Source organism: Dermacentor silvarum, chromosome 6 (assembly GCF_013339745.2).
Source record: "Dermacentor silvarum isolate Dsil-2018 chromosome 6, BIME_Dsil_1.4, whole genome shotgun sequence".
In the NCBI taxonomy this organism is placed as follows: Eukaryota; Metazoa; Arthropoda; class Arachnida; order Ixodida; family Ixodidae; genus Dermacentor; species Dermacentor silvarum.
In genome coordinates this window covers 153,558,275-153,576,690 of record NC_051159.1, presented here as the reverse complement: position 1 = coordinate 153,576,690, position 18,416 = coordinate 153,558,275, and the positions used below count along the sequence as shown (strand labels likewise).

At 44.3% G+C, this 18,416-nt stretch overlaps 1 protein-coding gene across 2 annotated transcripts in view; it reads left to right on the top strand.

Moving 5' to 3' along the window:
- LOC119456270 (leishmanolysin-like peptidase) overlaps positions 1 to 18,416 on the top strand; it is a 36,749-nt gene that overhangs the window by 978 nt on the left and 17,355 nt on the right. For both annotated transcript variants that reach the window (XR_007467581.1, XM_049669654.1), the window contains exons 4-12: positions 10 to 92; positions 221 to 338; positions 562 to 737; positions 2,158 to 2,263; positions 2,361 to 2,455; positions 10,188 to 10,309; positions 14,411 to 14,514; positions 14,934 to 15,010; positions 15,398 to 15,508. Coding sequence is in view for 1 of the 2 variants with exons in the window: in XM_049669654.1 (XP_049525611.1) it covers positions 10 to 92; positions 221 to 338; positions 562 to 737; positions 2,158 to 2,263; positions 2,361 to 2,455; positions 10,188 to 10,309; positions 14,411 to 14,514; positions 14,934 to 15,010; positions 15,398 to 15,508 (992 nt within the window). In the remaining variant the exon portion in view is untranslated. The remainder of the gene's footprint in view (positions 1 to 9; positions 93 to 220; positions 339 to 561; positions 738 to 2,157; positions 2,264 to 2,360; positions 2,456 to 10,187; positions 10,310 to 14,410; positions 14,515 to 14,933; positions 15,011 to 15,397; positions 15,509 to 18,416) is intronic.

Below are 18,416 nucleotides of genomic sequence, written 5' to 3'. Positions count from 1 at the left end.
CACATGTAGCACACAATCTTACCTGAGGCACTTGCGTACTGGGAGAGGACTCTTATGGTCAGGCCAACTCTAGTGCCTATAAGGTTGAACAGGTAAGACAGAAAAATAAATAATATAAACGCGCGTACGTGCGTTGAGCTCACTCCCGTGAGACTTTGGGATACGTATTCAGTAACTCTAGTGACATTCAAATCATTGCGCGCTCGATCGTGTTCCACAGGAAATGTCCAAACAACCAAGCCTTCTCGCCAGATCAGGACCCGTACCTTTACTGCAATGAACACTGCGAGATCGAGACAACCTGCGGCGAGGTAGTCGTTCCTGACGAGCATTTAGAGGTATGTGTGTAATACATTCTAAATGTTTATCGCTCCTATTTAGTTCTGAAAAGCTTTTCTTTCATTTTTTTTTCTCTCATTTTTTTTTTTTACTAGTCTTGCACTTAATTCTGCTTGTAACAGTTGTTCCACCGAAGGTTAATTGATTTAATGAATGTGCAAAGTATGGTTATCTTATTGCTGCACGAGGGAAACATGCCTGTCTTTGCTCCTTTTGCATCAGCCTTGCAGAGTATGCGACCGCACGGGCCGCTACTGCCAGACGAAGGGGAGTGCTGGCCGAGGTATACCTGATGCTGACTTTGTGTTTTACGTGTCAGCCATGCAGACTGATCGCTGCTATAAGGGCCAAACCGTTGCTTATGCGGCCCACTGTCAACAAGAAGCCTCAACTGATAGGTGCGCACTTTTTCTCACTACCAGTGTCGCTGAGTGTCCACTTCCTTGAGGTCTTTTGTCTCGTGACGTAGATGTGACTGGTTCGGGCTGGAGTTGTCTTTTGTCTCTTGTGGCCTTGACAACACTACTCATTTGGCCGCTACATTGTGCGTTCACTAATTTGGCCTTGTGCCTATGGAATATCCTTAGCTCTTGCTGTTGGAGTTAAGCATTAATTAGTCTCAACGTACTTCGAAATGCATGTGCATTCTTTTTTTTTGCACTTGTTAGTGCACCCTTGTGTGAAATAATATATCCTACTCTTCTTGTTTTAAAAGAAAGCAAACAAGTTCTGTAATGCTGTTGGTTCAAGGTTAATATATCTCGTTATCTATTTTCTTGCCGACAAGGCAACAAAAAATTAACTAAAAATTTTTGTTGCTCTTACTGATGCACTAGTAAGTTTATGGCACACTATACAATTCGATGCTACTATTAAATGAATGAGCACTTAAAAATTCTGGGGATGTTTTCAGCGCTGTCATTTAATAGGTATTTTCCTCTCTCTCTCTAGGAAATTGTAGTGGTGTTCTTTATTAATTTAGTGGTGTTTTATTGCGCGTGTGTGTTTAATGTAGCAGACACTTTTTTCAGTTATGCCATTCTGCCTCTTTTTGTTGCTTTAGGCCTTAAGCAACGTCTTTTTCTGCGTGTATGTTGATAGTTTTGATGCTTTACTGTAGAGCCAATCATTTCCTGAAGGATGAACATTTGTGGCTAAACTGGTATTAACACTGAGCTCGACGTTGGAAGCATTTTAGAATTGCATGCTGGTTATTACTTCATAATGGTTTCAAAAGAAATACTTGGAGAAGATTACAATAGTTCATGTTCAAGGCGGTTTAGTTGCTTTTTGTGAAATGTTCCGTGGATACATCACATCACTGCTGAAACAAGCAGTTGTCGCTGCATTTGACAGATGTTCTAATTGTATCTCTTTTATTTCCTCATCTGGAAAGAATGCAGTGTCACCTCTTACAGAGTATTTTTAAAGATTGTTGCCCACTTCAAGTTTTGTTCAGTGTTGTTTGTTGTAAACAGTCTCCTTTAACTAAAAGTGGTTTGCCCAAGCTTGGTAATTGTCATGTTTGAATGGATTTGCTCATGTTTATATCATATTGACATTGTCATTTCAAATTTTAGTTGCAAAATTGAAAGTTGGTGTATTATTACTGTGAAGCACGCAAGCGCCATTAGGGAAAACAATTTTTCTTTCTGTTGTTTTCAAGTTTAGCAGCACCAGTGTAGAGACCGCATTTTGTTTTTGTAGGTTTTGCCACAAAATGTTTGTTGCTGTCACTGTCTTCCCGAGAGGACCATTTAATTCACCTTTCTAAATCATTTTTTTTTTTTTTTTGTGGGGCCCATACATCTATTTTAGACCTATTGCTGGCCACGCCAACCTCTGCCCCGACTCAATATCTACAAAGCCACAAGATATGGACACTCTGCTGTCCACTGTGAAGCACGAAATTCTTCATGCTTTGGTATGGTTTCATACATACATTCATACATACCAGCATTGCGCTATTTCTTGTTGCCTGTTTAATGTTGAATCTGAGTGTTCTGTGCCTTGCTACACAGGGTTTTTCGGTGAGCTTATATGCCTATTTTCGTGACAAAAATGGCTATCCATTGACACCTCGAGAACGGAATGGAAAACCAGCAGTGAACAAAGAGTGAGTCAAATTGCATTGGCTAGTTGCCAAAATTTTTTTCTAAGCCGTGCTTGCTGCACAATTTCAGCTTCCTTGCACTGTTACATGTGAGTAGCTGTGTTGAACAGGATGTACACTCGGCCACAAGATATTGCGGAGCACGCGTGTGCGTGGCGAAATGGTCCTGCTCGCCTACTGGCGCCGCACCCCTGGTGTCGAGACCGACACTTGCGTGCATGCGCGTCCCTCCGTGACTGCAAGCGCACATGTTTCTGCGCTTCTTCCTTGCGCGCCGGCGATATCCGAGTGCAGCCGCGAGGGGCCACTCTTGCAATTGGCGCTGTGGCACCTTCGACGGGCAAAACTTAGTTGATATAATGGAAATAAAAAGTTCATTTTCATCTTGCCCGGCTCTTTCTATAGAGCGCCTTTTCTGCCACGCTCTTCTGTGGGAGAATGTCCCGTTCATGAAAACAAAGAACGATCATTGGCCACGAAAAGGCGTGGTGCAGAAGAAAATTAAAAGATATGCATCCGCGCTCATGACTCGACAAAAAGCGACCGGTGTGGTGCGCGCCAGCTCACGCTTCAATAGTTTCGTCTGTTGAAGCCACCACAGCGCCAATCGCAAGAACGGCCCCTCGCTGCTGCACTCGGATGTCGCCGGCGAGCAAGGAAGAAGCGCAGAAACATGCACGCTTGCAGTCACGGAGGGACGCGCATGCGCGCAAGCGTCGGTCTCGACACCAGGAGTGCGGTGCCAGTAGACGAGGAGGACCGTTTCGCCACGCGCTCCTGTGCCCCGCAATATTTTGTGGCCGAGTGTACATTATGCACTGGTATGATTCATACTGTAGTTCCATAGGTTCATACTGTAGTTATCTTTTTTATAAGATCAACATGAATGGGACTTAGTGTGTTTTGTTTGCCAAGTACAAGTGGCATCAAAATATTGCAGGATGTGAATTTTGCGAAAAACTTTATTCCCACGTAGTTTCTACCCGCAGCAAGTAAAATCATGCATCACTGTTTTGTTCTCGGATTGCGGAAGCATATCTAGCTCTTTATCTTGTGCCTCGTTAACTTTTGACTCTAACAGTACACTTCGACTTTTCTGAACACTCCTACACAATGTAGGTCAAAACATAAACAGCCGTCTACTGCCAGTGTGAGAGATGTTCCAGCATTGTTTCCTGCTAAGTTCTATGGTTGTACTTCCAGACACTAATATAATAACCATGGATGTAGTGAAAGTAAATCTAAAATGTTTCTCGCAGATATCCACATGTAACAAATACATGCTTATGACGAATATTGGATATAACGAATGTATTTTTGTGTTGGATGTGATTTCCTTATAATGAGGTTCGATTGTAAACAATTTTGCCCATCAATGCTTTATTAGCATCTTCATTTACGAATTGAAAAATCAGCATCCATTGCATACCTGCAATGCTTTGTCATAAGGACTAAAGCAGCAACATGATACTGTATGTATATACCACTTTGGTTCTACTCCAGGTAATAAACAGAACAGGAAATATAGGCATAAAGTAGGGTGTCAGCGACATGTTAAGTCAGAGAAATTCTGATCACCTGGAAAAGTCATAGAATTGTCAGGAAACTTTTTTGTTTTATTAATGAAACTCATAGAACACTACTGATTAAACTGCTCAAGTTGCAAATTTTTCATTTCATTTCATTTATTTACCCTAAGGGCCCAGAATCGGGCATTACATAGGGGGGGATAACAACAAGAAACTTCAAAACTGGGTTATAAGCATGAACAACAAAACGCAAATTAAGAACACAAATGATCACAACATTAAGGAGATACAGTGCATCTAGTAGTGGCATGAAGTAATTGTTATATAATGCAATAATACAAGATAGAGCTACAACACTTTTAGAATAATACAGCAAATGTAGGACAGAGTTCAAAGGTAGTAAGGCGTGCAGGCAGGATAATATGGTTGTGTAGAAATGATCAGCTGGTATGCCAGGTTTTCTCATTAAGGTAGGTTAGTAAAGCCGATTGAAAAGAAGATGATTCCTTAATGGTTGGCGATGGATTGCGGAAGGGTGTTCCAGTCATTTATTGATAAAACTAGAGGTGAGTGTAAATGTTTCTTAGTCCGAGAAAATGGTGGGTAGACCTTGAGGTCGTGGTCAATACGCGCGGAGATGGAAGGTTGGGAAGGAAGGTTGGTGGAATGCATTTCAGATGGAAGGCAATTGGAATGCAGATGGAAGGCAATTCAGGAAGGTTGGTTAGCCACAAGGTTACTAGGCTCTTTTCAGCGCAAGGTGTCAGCTTTTCTGCACGGAAATTGTTTTTCAATCGCCATAATAATGAAATTAATTCGTACGTTACGTGCAGTGCTGGCTTCTGGCTCAATTTGAGCGCACACTTAGCCCCTGCATACACTTACAAGACAGTGCAACCTCTTACTGCAGTACAGTTTTTATACGCAGGGCTTGCCCTACATAAAGAATCTTGTGTGTTGCGGGGAAGAACATTGATAGTGACAGGAGCGAACCTGGCACTTAATATACACGCCAATGACGAACTGAAGGCTTTAGGTCGTCGCAGAGCAGTAGTAAAACACATGTTAACTACAGACAGTTTTTATTAGTGTAAATGATCCAGTGGATTGCACTGTAACACACTTTGGAAGGGACCGTAGGTATGTAAGGGGACTGGGCCGCAATTTGTAGCAATGCCTTTTTCGGTGCTAATGCCTTTCGGCACTTCTCGCGTTCGTGAGTGGCCACGTCCGGTGCTCTGCCTGGAGCGAAGCACCGCTTGAGCACTCGCGAACGTGAAAAGCGCCGAAAGGCATCACTACAATATCGCAGCCCTGGACATAGCACGGGCCTAAAACGCAGAGCTGCTGCGACTGCTGCACTGATGCATTTTGTTGCACTATAAAAGCCCGGTTGTAATAATGTGTCTTCATTGGCCACTATTAGGGCAGCTATGCGGCATAAACCAAATCTGCTGCCATGAAGCAAGCTTCTGCTGCATTGCTGAAAAAGGCTATTCTCTTGTAGAAACACTCGTATACAGCACAAATCCTATTGCAAGTGCGCAGCACTTAGTTGGAAAATGCAATAGGAATACTTATGTGGCAGTTCGATGAAAGCCACATGCCCAGCATTCCAGAGCACTTTCCTCTAGGAAAAAACTTTGTCAGCACCTCAACTGCTCAGCAGACTAAGGTGTGCATTGCAATGAAGATTTACTGCAGATAAATGACTAGCAGGGTGGAGCAGTGACCCAATTTAAAAATATTCTGCTTGCATAAAAAAGAAATATGTTAACTGAAATTTCTTAAACAAGTTATGGGTCCTGCTGTCCAATGAACTATCGTCAATATTTTTACATGGCTCACAAAACTGTGCCATTTATGAGAACACATGGCAAAAGTGCCATATTCTCAAATTCAGGACCATTTGTTTTTTCCTATTGTGTTGGTTGCATTACAAAGCACTGTGATCTAATTACTTATCCCTAAGACTGCAAATATCAGATAATAAAATGACAGTGAACAAAACTATTAAGTTCTATAAGCTTCAAGCCTGTCCCAAGTTGTGCTGCAGGATTCAACAATAAATGCAGTGAGAACAAAATGGTGGTCAATAATAGGGGGCGCACAGCAAAGTGCAGTTTCTCTAAATTACTCATGAAATGTAGCTATACTCATGGAATTAAGCTTAATTTTTTTTTCTTTGTCTCGCCTTGCATTGTGAAATTTTAATGGTGCTGAGGTAGGCAAACATTCTTAAAATGAAGCTTTTTATGCCTTTGATCCCGGGTCTCGTGTGCCTGCCTGGCTGTCGGGTCAGTCGCTATCTCGCTGGATATATTTGTAGATATACAGGGTGTTTCAGCGAACTTTCAAAAATTCTTAAAGCTTGCCTGTGGTAGATAGCACAATTCTAGTTTATGAGCTGGTCTACTCAAAGAGGCGGACATTACTTGCACAAAAAATTGAAATGCATAATCGAATTAATTAACAAAAATCTACTAATTAAGTTTTTAGCTAATTACCTGATGGCCCATGTTGCAATTTAGAAATTGTAGCCGTAGAGTTCGCAAGGACGATCTTGGAATGAATTCTCGGGATGACACCAGTTTCGCGATATTAAGTCCCGAACTTTGCGAAGAAATGCATTGGCGTTCCAGTTCCAAGGCGGCGTTTATTCGTATCAACCGACGCGGGTCGAAAATCGATTCGTAACAACCGTACTCTAGCACAGTTGCAAAGTAATGGGGCTTGGCCGGGACCACAGAAAAATTCGTATCATCCGGAAATTCGTATTAGCCATGATCATATCATCGAGATTCCACTGTACCATGAAACCTAAGATAGTGCAACTGCATGAAATGGATGAAATACAAGTTTGGAGATAAACTTTGTGTCCACTTGTTATTATGCTTTTGTTTTTTTTAAGGCTAACTTGCCCATTGCTGTTTCTCTTTTTTTGCCCACTGGTATTTGTCGTATACCCCAGCCACACGGTGCACTTTATAGCCTGATTGGTATAGAGTTTCTCAACCACGATTGGCTCTTTTCTGCAGCTTACTCAAAGTAGCCAATCGCATTTGAAAAATTTGATCATGATCTCTCTCGGTTGTGATCGAAAGTGCCCATGGGATACTTGTGATACCTGTGACATTTGTATCAAGTCACCCAGCACTTAGCCTTGTTGCATTGCTATGAAGCATCAGCTTCGGTGTAATGCTCTTCAGCATGGTCAGATGTTTCCGTTATGGCTACATTTCAGGGGAGGCACACAGAAACACTTATGTTCCAAGACCCACTGTAGTAGCTTAGTAGCTGTGGCATTGCACTGCTGAGCTTCAGCTTGGCCGCAGCAGCCTCATTTCGATGGGGGCAAAATGCAAGAACATCTGTCTACTTTGATTTAGGTGCACGTTAAAGACCCCCAGGTGATCAAAATTAATCCGGAGTCCCCCTTTATGGCATGCCTCATAATCAGATCATGACTATGGCACGTAAAACACCAAAATTAAATGGTTTTTCTTTTGTGCGTGCGTGTGTGTTTGGTGTGCATGTTTTTTTTTTTTTCTTTTTTTTTTTTTTTCCTCCTTGAATCTAGGCATGTTGGGCTCTGATAGGCAAAATTTGGTGAAGGTACAGCTTTGGAATGTAAATCTTTTTCAACCAGTTACATCTTTTGTTACTGTTATTATTAGTATTATTATTATGATTATTATTATTGTATTGTGTGCTGCTTTTTACATGCTTTTACCTTTCTTTCTTGGCTTTGGTTCTCTGGCTTGCAAGGATGCTTCTTGCTTATGTTTCATTTCTTTTGTTTCAGAGCTAGCTGTGATGCTCTTTCTGTTGCTTTAGGTAATGCACCTTTATGATGGTTTTCTTGGTTTCTTGCTATTGTAGCTGTTTAGCGGTGTACAAAGGAGTGTTCCAGCATGTTTGGTTACATTTCCTTTCTAGTTTCTCTTGACTGTTCATGTTCTTATAAACTTTTGCATTGGCATCTTCCCGGTCTTTGTCTTTTGTGCCGCTGTCCTCTCTCCTACTTATTCATGTTCTGGAAATTCTCTCCAGCTAAATACTTCAGGCTTGTGTTAAAGCCACTTGAGCCGCCTTTTGCATCTTAGATAGTGTGGGAACAGCTTAGACCGAACAGTTTAGTCTAAACAACTGTGTACAGCAATGTTCAGCACTTTTTAAAAGCAATTTGGCACTCTGTTAGTGCAAGTCAGTGCTCCAGCAACAATCTTGTACATTCATTCATCAAAGCACTTTTTGATGCTTCTGGTTGAAAGGCAGTACGGTCAGCTTTACGGAAAGGTTGCACTTCAAGGCAACATTTGTGTATAGCTTGCATTCCAACTGCGTGATTCGATTGGATGCATACTTAAATTTCCATGCGTACATAAATTTCTAGAAGTTTCGGGATGTGTTATACCCACTTTTTGCGGGTTGTGCTTTCTGTTATAAGAAATGCATAATTGTTGTTTTAGTATTGTTACGTGGAAGCACAGGAGGGAAACTATGTAAAAGGTATATTTACAAGGGGTAGCAAGCACTGGCCAACATGGAAGCCAGCCGACATCAAAACAAGGCACGTCGTCGTCCTTAGATGAGCCAGAGGCCGCCTATGTGTACGTCCCACTACATCGAAGTGTCAACATCATCTTCTTCGAATAGCACGTAGCAATATTTTTGTAGATGTACTCGCAAGTTATTCATGAGATGGACGTGAAAGCAGGAGAGAGGACAATTTGTCAAATTTTTATGAATAGAGTATGTATTAAGGAACTCATCTCATTAGGATTTCTTAGGCTTAATCAGTGATACACAAAACTGCAAGCAAACTGCTACACAATGTAAACTGTGCCATCGAAATGACAGTACTCATACTCCAGGCAGGCTGCTAGTATGTGCATATGTGCTACCCTGCCTGTCCTCCTGTTACCTTGCTGATGCCAGCTTGCATGCTCATTTGGGCTCCAGCATCTATCTCACTGGTAGCATTGCAGGCATGCAACGAAGTTTGCTTGGACAAATGCATGTGCTGTTTATTCACTGTTCTTTTATTGTTCCTCTTTTTTCTGCCCTTAATTGCATTTCTTATTTGTCGATCATCGGGCTTGACATCCAACATGTGCCCATTTCACAGTGTTCTCTTGTTTCTGTTTTGTGCTATGCGGCCTTGCTCCATCCTTGCCTTTTGTCAATAACCCTTTAGGTGACCAGTGAACATCCCCTAGAGTTGGTGTCTCAGCACTTTCATGACTGCATTGCTGTTGAGTGTGACGGGGTCTGCGTTTAATTTTTGCGCCCTTCCAGGCAGTTCTAACCCTTTGTTACATTATTGTTCAAGGATAGCGCACAAGTTACAGTAGGACCTCATTATATTAACTCTCCAAATAGTAAAATTCCACTTATTATGCATGAAAGGGACAGTCCTGATTGAATATCTGTGCATTCAGTATAGTAAACAGCTGCAACCAAAGCTCTTGTTACAATAAACACCACTAGCTGATACTACTATCTGGTACATGCAGCAGTTTTCTGGCAAGCGTTCTGTTCAGCTGCTGTTGCAGCATTGCTAGCTAAATATGTGTAATTTTCAGTGTTTCTGTCTGCATGAATACAGTGGCAGTAGTGAGGGTGAAAAGTTTGACTGCATGCTTCTCTTGCCTAACCCGTGGCTCAACTGTGCTTTGTAGTTCGTGCTTATCTGGCTTCAGTATGTAGGGACCACTGGTCTCGCTGCAGTGCCTTGACAGTTGCACAAGTGGATAAGTTCAAATTGGCAAAGTAAAGTAAAAGGGCATCATAATAAAGTGGGAAGGTCAACTAGAACATTGTTTCTGGCCTATGAGTATATACAGAACATCTGCAGGGAAATGTGAGGCAATTGATAGGAAATACAAGGCAGCTGTGAAGCCTACGTAGATAAGTACTTTCTTCACTGCAGCGTTTGATGGGCTAATAAACCTCTTGTTTACTTTTAAGGCAGCCCTGTTGGTTGTGTACAGGTTTGGAGTAACTCCGCTTATAGTAGTAAATTTCCCAGTGTAATAAGCATTTTACTCAGCCCTGACTGGTTTACTGTGATGGGTTTTTCTGGGTATTACACGTTGTGAACTGTGTCATGTTCAACATGCTTACACGCTTGTGCTATAACGGCTAAAAGAAAGAAAAAGAATAGCCCTAACAGGTATGTCTGCAATCTCTCATGTTTTCAGGTTGCAGACACACAAATGGAGTGACCGTGTCATGAAGAAAGTTATTAGGCATGACTGGAAGATACATAATGGATCTATGAGCAAGGAATTTTGGATCATGGTTACACCTCGTGTTGTGGCAAGTGTCATTGGCATCATCTTGCATATTGTATTTTCATGCTTACACTCCCACCAGGAATATTCGAAAATTGAAGTTCGATGCAAGGGTGCGGCTTAAACCTTTCGAGAGAAAAGCAAATGCCGTAGAGTTTCTCCCTATATTACCTAGAGGAAAATCTGGCGCTGCTGCATTGTTGTATGCATGGGAATGCCGGTATATGGTGACTTCAGATTGGCATCGTCCTCGGAGAGCCAGGACAGCTTGAAGACGCGCCTAACTAGTACCGTTTTGTCTGTCCCAGTGCTCCTTTGCGAAAAACAGCACGTGCATTTCCTACTAAAACAGCATGTAAAGAGCTGTTTTAGCTTTGTTATTGCACAAAAGCATGTTTTGTTTAACTATGAGGACTTGTGATTGGATGTCCAGTTATATGAAACGTAAAAAGTATCAGTGGGCCGCTAAAGTTGGAGGACAGACGACAAGGTCCACACTCGCTTTGGAACAGTTTGTCGTCTGTTCTTGCTTTTCTTCACTTTATTCTGCATTTTAGCTGAGTAAACTTCACTGAAAGATGTAATATGGGTGAATGAAAACCTTTCAGGAAGATTCTATTTTAAGAACGCATTATCTTTGTAGCCATATTTGTGTTTTTGACAAAACCGCATACAACACCATCCAACGCGAGCCTCGCACACCCATAGACCCTCATTCCCATGGCGGCACAGTGCTCGCTAGAAAACTCCCATAGATTGTGGCGCCAGATTTCCCTCTAGGTAATATAGTGAGAAACTCTATGGCAAATGTCCAATAATATCTGGAGAGCATAGCCTAGCGACATGCCTGGCATCATGGAGAAAGGAAACCCAGGAGAGGCCCTGGCCAGCACGGGCGTATTGGAGAAAGTGTGGCAGAAGTCACGTGCTGTTTTTCGCAAAGGAGCACTGGGACGGTTACCCCAAATGTCAACGTTGCCATAGCAACAGCGCTCCTGAAGCTTTCGCTACTGCTCTTGGTCTCTGAAAAGTTAGATAAGATTTTTTCGCCGGTGTCTTTCTCGCAGCACCTTTTGTTCGCGGGAAAATCTGACTTTGGAGTGTGGTGTGTAAGCTTGAAAGTTGTGTTTTGGTCTGTGAGTGTGAGTGTCAGCCAGCAACAGATACACTCAAGTAATCACGGCACGGGTCTCTGTCGTCTTCTTTAATGTGCCACGGAAAAACACAGGCGCGCGTCTGCTTCACTGAAATTGTTACAGAAGTTTCGTAGGCTTTGTTTTGATGCGCGTCGGCAGCACACACTACCGGCGGCTCATAACAATGCAAGTTCAAAGTTTGCGCCCATCTGCTCCGGCAAGCTGCAGAACCCCTGATTGGAGGTGCAAAGGGAGATGGCACACCAACATGGCTGCACTTCCGGCTTCAAAAACGTGATGTCAGGGCCTCTCCTGTTTTGTTTCTTTCCTCCATGCCTGGCATGCTATACTCCAGGTGAGGGAAGGAAAGGAGTGAAATAAAAACAAACACAAAGTGCACATGCACAAACACATACACTATCACAAAAGCTATCTACAGGGCCTTATTGAGTCTTGTATCCTGCAGGAAAGCTGTAAGAGCTTTAGTTTAGTTTCTGTTGCCACAATTTTTGAACCTTAAGGTGCTGCTGTATGTCACTAGGCTCCGTGTTACAATTAAGCCACACTTGAAGGCTAACAAACTTAAATAACTTAACAGAGAGCTTGAACACCCATTGCACTTTTCATTCCTATGAAGTACTTTTTCCTTCGAGGTATGTTACATTTGGGTTAATTACTTAAAATTAATGCCATTGTGTGGTTGTATGTTATTTGCAAGTTATGTATATGTAGAATTTTGTTCGTTCTATTTGCTCGAAGGATGTAATTGGGCATGTGGATTATATTGTCACATTGTAGTGATGGTGAAGAAGTGGACAGTGGCACAACTGTGAGTCACGAAAACTAACTCTTAATTGGGTGAACCTGTGCCCAGAAAAGCAAGTAAGACTCGAGCATAACGATAGCAGCGAGCACGTTCGTCGATTGTTGAAATCTGACTACGGGTCAAATGCATGGGATATTTATACAGTGGAATCTCGATGATACGAGTCTCACGGGGTCACGAAAAATATTCGTATTAGCCGAAATTCGTATCATCGAAACACAATTAAAACTAGCTAAAAAAAGAGTCAGAGGTGAACTCACTCAGGCCCACATACGTAAAAAGCATTTACAGTATAGACCACTTATAACGTAACCATTTATAGTGCAGAACTGGCTACAACGCGGCCTTTTCCGACTCCCGTTTACCCTCCCATAGAACTCCATGTATACGTAAACCGCTTACAGGGCAGCCGCGTGAGACAAAATACCGGTTTATAATGCAGCTTCCGCAGGAAAATCTCGCCGACAAGGGCGGTAGCGAGCGCGCTTCTCAACGAGATGCGCCCACCGATGGGAGAGGAGATCAACGAGGGCGTTGCGGAGGAGGAGCATGAGTCCAAGGATGATAAAATTGTCGCCGTGCGAGTGAAAGCGTGAAAGCGCACGGGGGACGTGCGCCTTCGCGGAGAGCGAACGCACAGCGAAGAGCAAACCCGACTACCGTCGCGCGAAAGGCCGTGGGGGTATGGGAGGGAGGGGAAGGGGGGGGGTGGGCGACGCTGTGCTGCGGCACCAAATGCGTATCTTTCAACCGGGGGCAAGGGTAACTGGCGACGCAATCTCCTACGCGAAAGGAGCAAAGCGGGAAAGCAGCGCGGGAGGTAGGGCGGCTTTTACTCCGCCAACAAATGCGTTCTTGTGCTTTGCGCCTGTGCCGGCTGTCGGTGTTGTCGCGCGCACTGTATCTTGAAAGCGATCTCCACACGGCACGGCTCTGACCTTTGTATGCAGCTGCGCTTGCGCCACTCAGTTTCCATTGAAGCGATAGACCGCACGAACCTTTGCTCGCTGCAGCAGCCGCGCTTCCCCATGCCTGCGTGGGGAAAAGCACAAAAGCGCCACCGCTTCAAACTCCGCACTGTCCGGCGCATGGAGATTGTTGTGGAAAGGGGTGAAAAGTTGGGTTAAGTGCAACGCCATAACTGTCTCTCAATAGAGGACACCTCAACCGCGTTGCACAGGGGGGATGGGGGTTGAGAGTTAGAAGAGAGGAGAGAGAGATCGCAAGCGCAGCAGCGGCAAGACCCGGAGCGCCGGAGGCATTTAAAGGGGGTGGGTCAAGATTTACACTCCATCAGTCAGGCCGGTGTTGTCAGCGAAGCTCAGTAGCGCATGGAAGAGCTTCGCGTGACTTGACGTGCAGCCCGAGGGGTGCAAGATTTCCTCTGTTGTCGAATGGGGCAAGCCGTGCGCGCGGTAGATGCGGGCGAGGGTGGCGCGCGCCGTCGAGAAGGCAGGGCACTCACAGAGTAGGTGCTGCAGCATTTCAGAAGCGCCGCAGTCTTGGCAGAGGGGCGAGGGAGCCCCGCGGAGGCGATGCTTGCGCTCGGCGGGCTAGACAGAACCGGTCCGGAGTGCGAGAAGGAACGCGCGCTGGCGCCGCGTTCCGGCCCGCATCAACCGATGCGGGCCGGAAATCGATTCGTAACAACCGTTCTCTAGTATGTTGCAAAGTAATGGGGCTCGGCCGGCACTACAGAAAAATTTGTATCATCCGGTAATTCGTATTAGCCATGATCGTATCATCGAGATTCCACTGTACATGACTTGTTGAAAGTTTCAGTGTAATCGCTGGTGCTCATGTACCTTCCAGAAAGTACAGCACTATTCGCGTTGCGCATACAATCTGTTTGTGCAAGGCTCGTCGGCAACATAGACAACAGATAGAGTCAACAATAACATTTGAGAAAGTTCCAAACAGACATGCGTGTCAAAATACGCTTGGCGATTTATACACACAAGGCAAAATACTGTATAAAGGGACAAGCCTGTTTCCTTGCGCTTGCTTTTGTAATCACTTTTGAACAGGCATTATTGGAACATGCTTCTCTCATGGAGTTGGAAGTGGCGGCCGTAGTGGAACTAGCATGATATGTGTGTTTTGCTGGCCTTTAGATGTGTCTGTTTATTTTCTCACATTCTTGATGGACTGTGTGCGTCCACAGGCAGAAGTTAGGCTCCACTTCAACTGCTCAGAGCTGAAAGGTGCAGAGATGGAAGACCAAGGAGAGGATGGAACAAGGCTGACACATTGGGAGAAGCGGTTGTTTGAGGTAAGAATGTCATGTGCTTGGCTTTTTTCGATTTTGTCTTGTTCCATGGCAGTTATGTGTGTGGAACAGTTGGCTTTTAAAAGCGACATTCTGAAAACTGGCGTATTGTAAGTTGGTAGCATCTGAGTACGGCAAGACTATCAAGGTTTGTTTCAAGTCAAGCAACTGCTTCACTCCTACCTGTGCAAATAACAAAGTACAGTGAAATCGTGGTAATTCGAAATCTCTTAATTCAAATTGACGGATAATTTGAACTGGGCGGTTGGTCCCGGCAGAGTCACGTGAATTTGAATAGGAAAGACACATATAGAGCTGAACTCAAATTTTGCATTTGGGTGTATCATAATCGTCGGTGAATTTTTTTAACTTCATGCACAGTTGTCATAAGTTTCTGACGTGTTGCATTTATTTTTACTCAGAATGAAGCAATGACTGGAACCCATACCCAGAACCCGGTGTACTCAAGGATTACCTTGGCTCTCATGGAGGATACAGGGTAAAAATATTATGAGAATAGCATGAGATGTATTTCCTTATCTTTGGCTTCATTGTGACTCCTTCCTGTTCCTTCACTTAGGAAACTTGGGTTTAAGGGGTGATAGTTCTGAGTAACACAGGACAGTAATGGCATCCTTGACAAACGGTACCGGTGCACAATGTGTCATTCTCATCCATGATTTCATCCTCTGACCAGGGCACCCCACTTTCGATGTGCAGTTTGCTTCTCCGGCACATTTTTTTGTGGCTAGTTTCTTATTTGTCCGAAGATTGAAGAAGTTGCATTCAAAGTGTATTCTTGAGCAACACATTTTGCGAGACACATCTGTAAAGTTCGTTGAAGCTGTGTGCTTTGTTTATTTGGTTGTTGTGTCATTCCCACCAGGTGGTACCTTCCGAACTATGACCAAGCACAGCCGCTCAAGTGGGGCCACAACCTCGGCTGTGACTTTGCTCTCAAGAGCTGCAAGGAATGGATTGACAACCGTCGAGAGAGGCAAGCAGCAGTTTTGGTGCTCACTACAGTTAAACCTGCTTATAACGAACCTCCATATAACGAATTCCTGGATATAATGAAGTTTTTCTATTCCCCGCCGTTATTCCATAGAAGCACATGTATTTGAGACCTCTACGTAACGAAGTGGCAGCGGGAGACCCCATCGATATAACGAATTTTCCCCGCTGACAACCTAGAGATTTCGCCCCAAATTTTGTCATTTTTGCACGAGCAGGAATCAGAAGCACCTTCTCCGCCACGACGGAATGCGAATCGGCGGCGTCGCGCATGGTGCGCTCAAATTCACAGTGACTGCGAGGCGAGAGCGAGCGCACATGTGCATGCGTGTGTGCGAGCGTGCGCAAGGTGGGCTTGCATCCCTCGACTCGGCGATCTTGCCACTGCGGGCGTGACCTTTCCCCCTCCTTTCATTCAAACCTGATCCTGCCGCTTGCTGCAGCTGGCCTAGGCCGCCAAGCCGGCACTCTCCTTTTCCAGTTGATGTTGCCGAAGGAAAAAAAAAACTTTTGTTATTTTGTTTTTTCAACACACTGGCAGCACCACTCTTTGGTTACTGTGCAAGTGTCTGCGCTTCACTTCACTAACCTGACACTAGGTGACACTATACGATGCTACGACGCCATCGTGTTTCCGACGCCTCATGCTTGTGCGAAACGACATGCGTCCACGCATCAAGTACCTGGTGTGACATGGATGAGTGCTTCGACAAAGAAACGCAAAATATTGACTCTTGAGGACAAAGATGGCCATCTTGGATGCCGTTTCTGGAGGCCAAAAAAAAAATGATGTAGCTGCCAAATGTAGCGATAGTTGTATTTCTGTATGAAAGCATGAGGTGCGCAGTACTGTAAAGGATTTTTTTTTAGTCTCTTTTGGTCACGGAAAACGGGCGCGCGTTACAATGGCCCTGCGTTAGAATCGAGTAAATACGGTAAGAGTTTCTTTTTTAAATTTTCGTGCCGAACCTGCATATAACGAAATCCTCTTTATAACAAAGTTTTTCGGGAATTTGTTAATTTTGTTATATCCAGGTTTAACTCTATAAAGCGTTGCAGGCCAGAAGCTCTAGCTTTAGCCGTCTTTTATCAGGTACTGTCAAACTTTGTAATGACATGGATTACAACAAACTAGTGGATATAATGAATTGATTTTGATTCCCCTTAATGTTTTGTCAAGTTCAAGGAAAAAAAGATAAATCTGCGAAACGTTTCCCTCGTCGGTCTCCAAACCTTCCGTCGGAAGGTTTTTTTGATAGTGAAAGGGACGCCATGGGGGTACTTGCTTCAGCAAGTTTATACAGACAAGTTCCCGAAGCTAGCGTAATAGGCAATGGGAAGGACGCTGAAAAAGTCACTGTGATCTAAAATGTATTGCTTGTAAGTTTGCTCCTGCTTCTATGCCGTGTCTGAAACTAAATAATCATACTAAAATGAGCATGCATTCCACAAAAGTCATGTGCTCGGGGTCCTATTTAAATACATGTGGGCTCCTTGTAATCCTTGAAAATCCCATGGGATTTGTTCCGCTAGAGGAAATTAACGATGTACCTCCGCAAGTCATGCTGATATTTAAGGCCCTTTCGCTTACGAATGCCCATGAAAACAAGCTGTGTTGACTAAAGGGCAACATCAGGAAGTTTCGGTTTTAAATCTCGCAGCCCCTACGTCGTCTGGCAACTAATATGCATTGGAAATCCAATCCAATGCGAGACATATCGCTCGCTCGGCTTGCGTATAGTGCCTAGAATATACTCTAGTGGGCCGTCCACCGAGAGTCTCCAACGCGGGACGGTGGCGCGGGCTGTGATGCCTGCCGCCGCGGGCCACCAGACGGCGATGCCTGTCGGCACCATGCTAAATCCTGCGGTGTTCGACTCGCGTTCGTTTGCGATGCGTTGATTGCTACGCGTCGATTGCAATGCTTAGTTCATTTCTCGCCTTGCTGCCGCTTTAGTTGCAGTCTTTTCTTATTGTGAGTGGGTTTTTTGCATCTATGTGTGCACTCGTCTGTCTAAAGAAACTTTGAACAGGTCGCGAAACAGCGATTTCCCAGAGACGCGGAAAGAAACGGCTCATCTCATTACCCAGCGCGTCCGCAGACCCCGAACGTATTGCGGATTGGGACAAGAACATAAGAGGCAGATCGCCGGGCAAATGGGGAGACTCGCGTCGTCTCTTGCCTGAAGTCCGCCCATGTCTCAGCATGGTCCGGCACAGTCTCGAAGTGCAGCGCACCAAGCGGCCGGCGGCGGCAGGCATCACACTCGGTGCTACCGCGACACCCGCTCTCGAAGCTAGGTAATAGGCAATGGGAAGACGCTGAAAAAGTCACTGTGATCTAAAATGTATTGCTTGTAAGTTTGCTCCTGCTTCTATGCCGTGTCTGAAACTAAATAATCATACTAAAATGAGCATGCATTCCACAAAAGTCATGTGCTCGGGGTCCAATTTAAATACATGCTTGCTTTGACGGACTCGGTCAGTCAGTGCATAGTCAGTGCGATCTTGTGCATACCGATCGATCGATGCAAGCCTCTGATTTTGTGTAATTAATTAGGTCTTACTGCATCCAGGCTACACCAAAAGTTGTGAAGCAGTGCCTGAGATGAATGCAAGACATGATTTCAAACGCAATTATATAAGTTATGTGCCGCAGGAAAATAAAAATAATTAGGCTATTTCACCCAAGGGGCAAAGCATTGACAGTGACAGCGAGTTTTAGCATTGCCGTTTAACGTTTCGGACGGTGTTCTGAGTACACGTGAGTGTGACATGTTGGTGCAACGCAGCACACAAGGCAACTTTTACCTCAGTGGTGCATGAATGAGACCGACAGGAAACTGTCTGCGTTAGTCAGGCTCAGGGGAATATTAGATAATGTTTGCTTG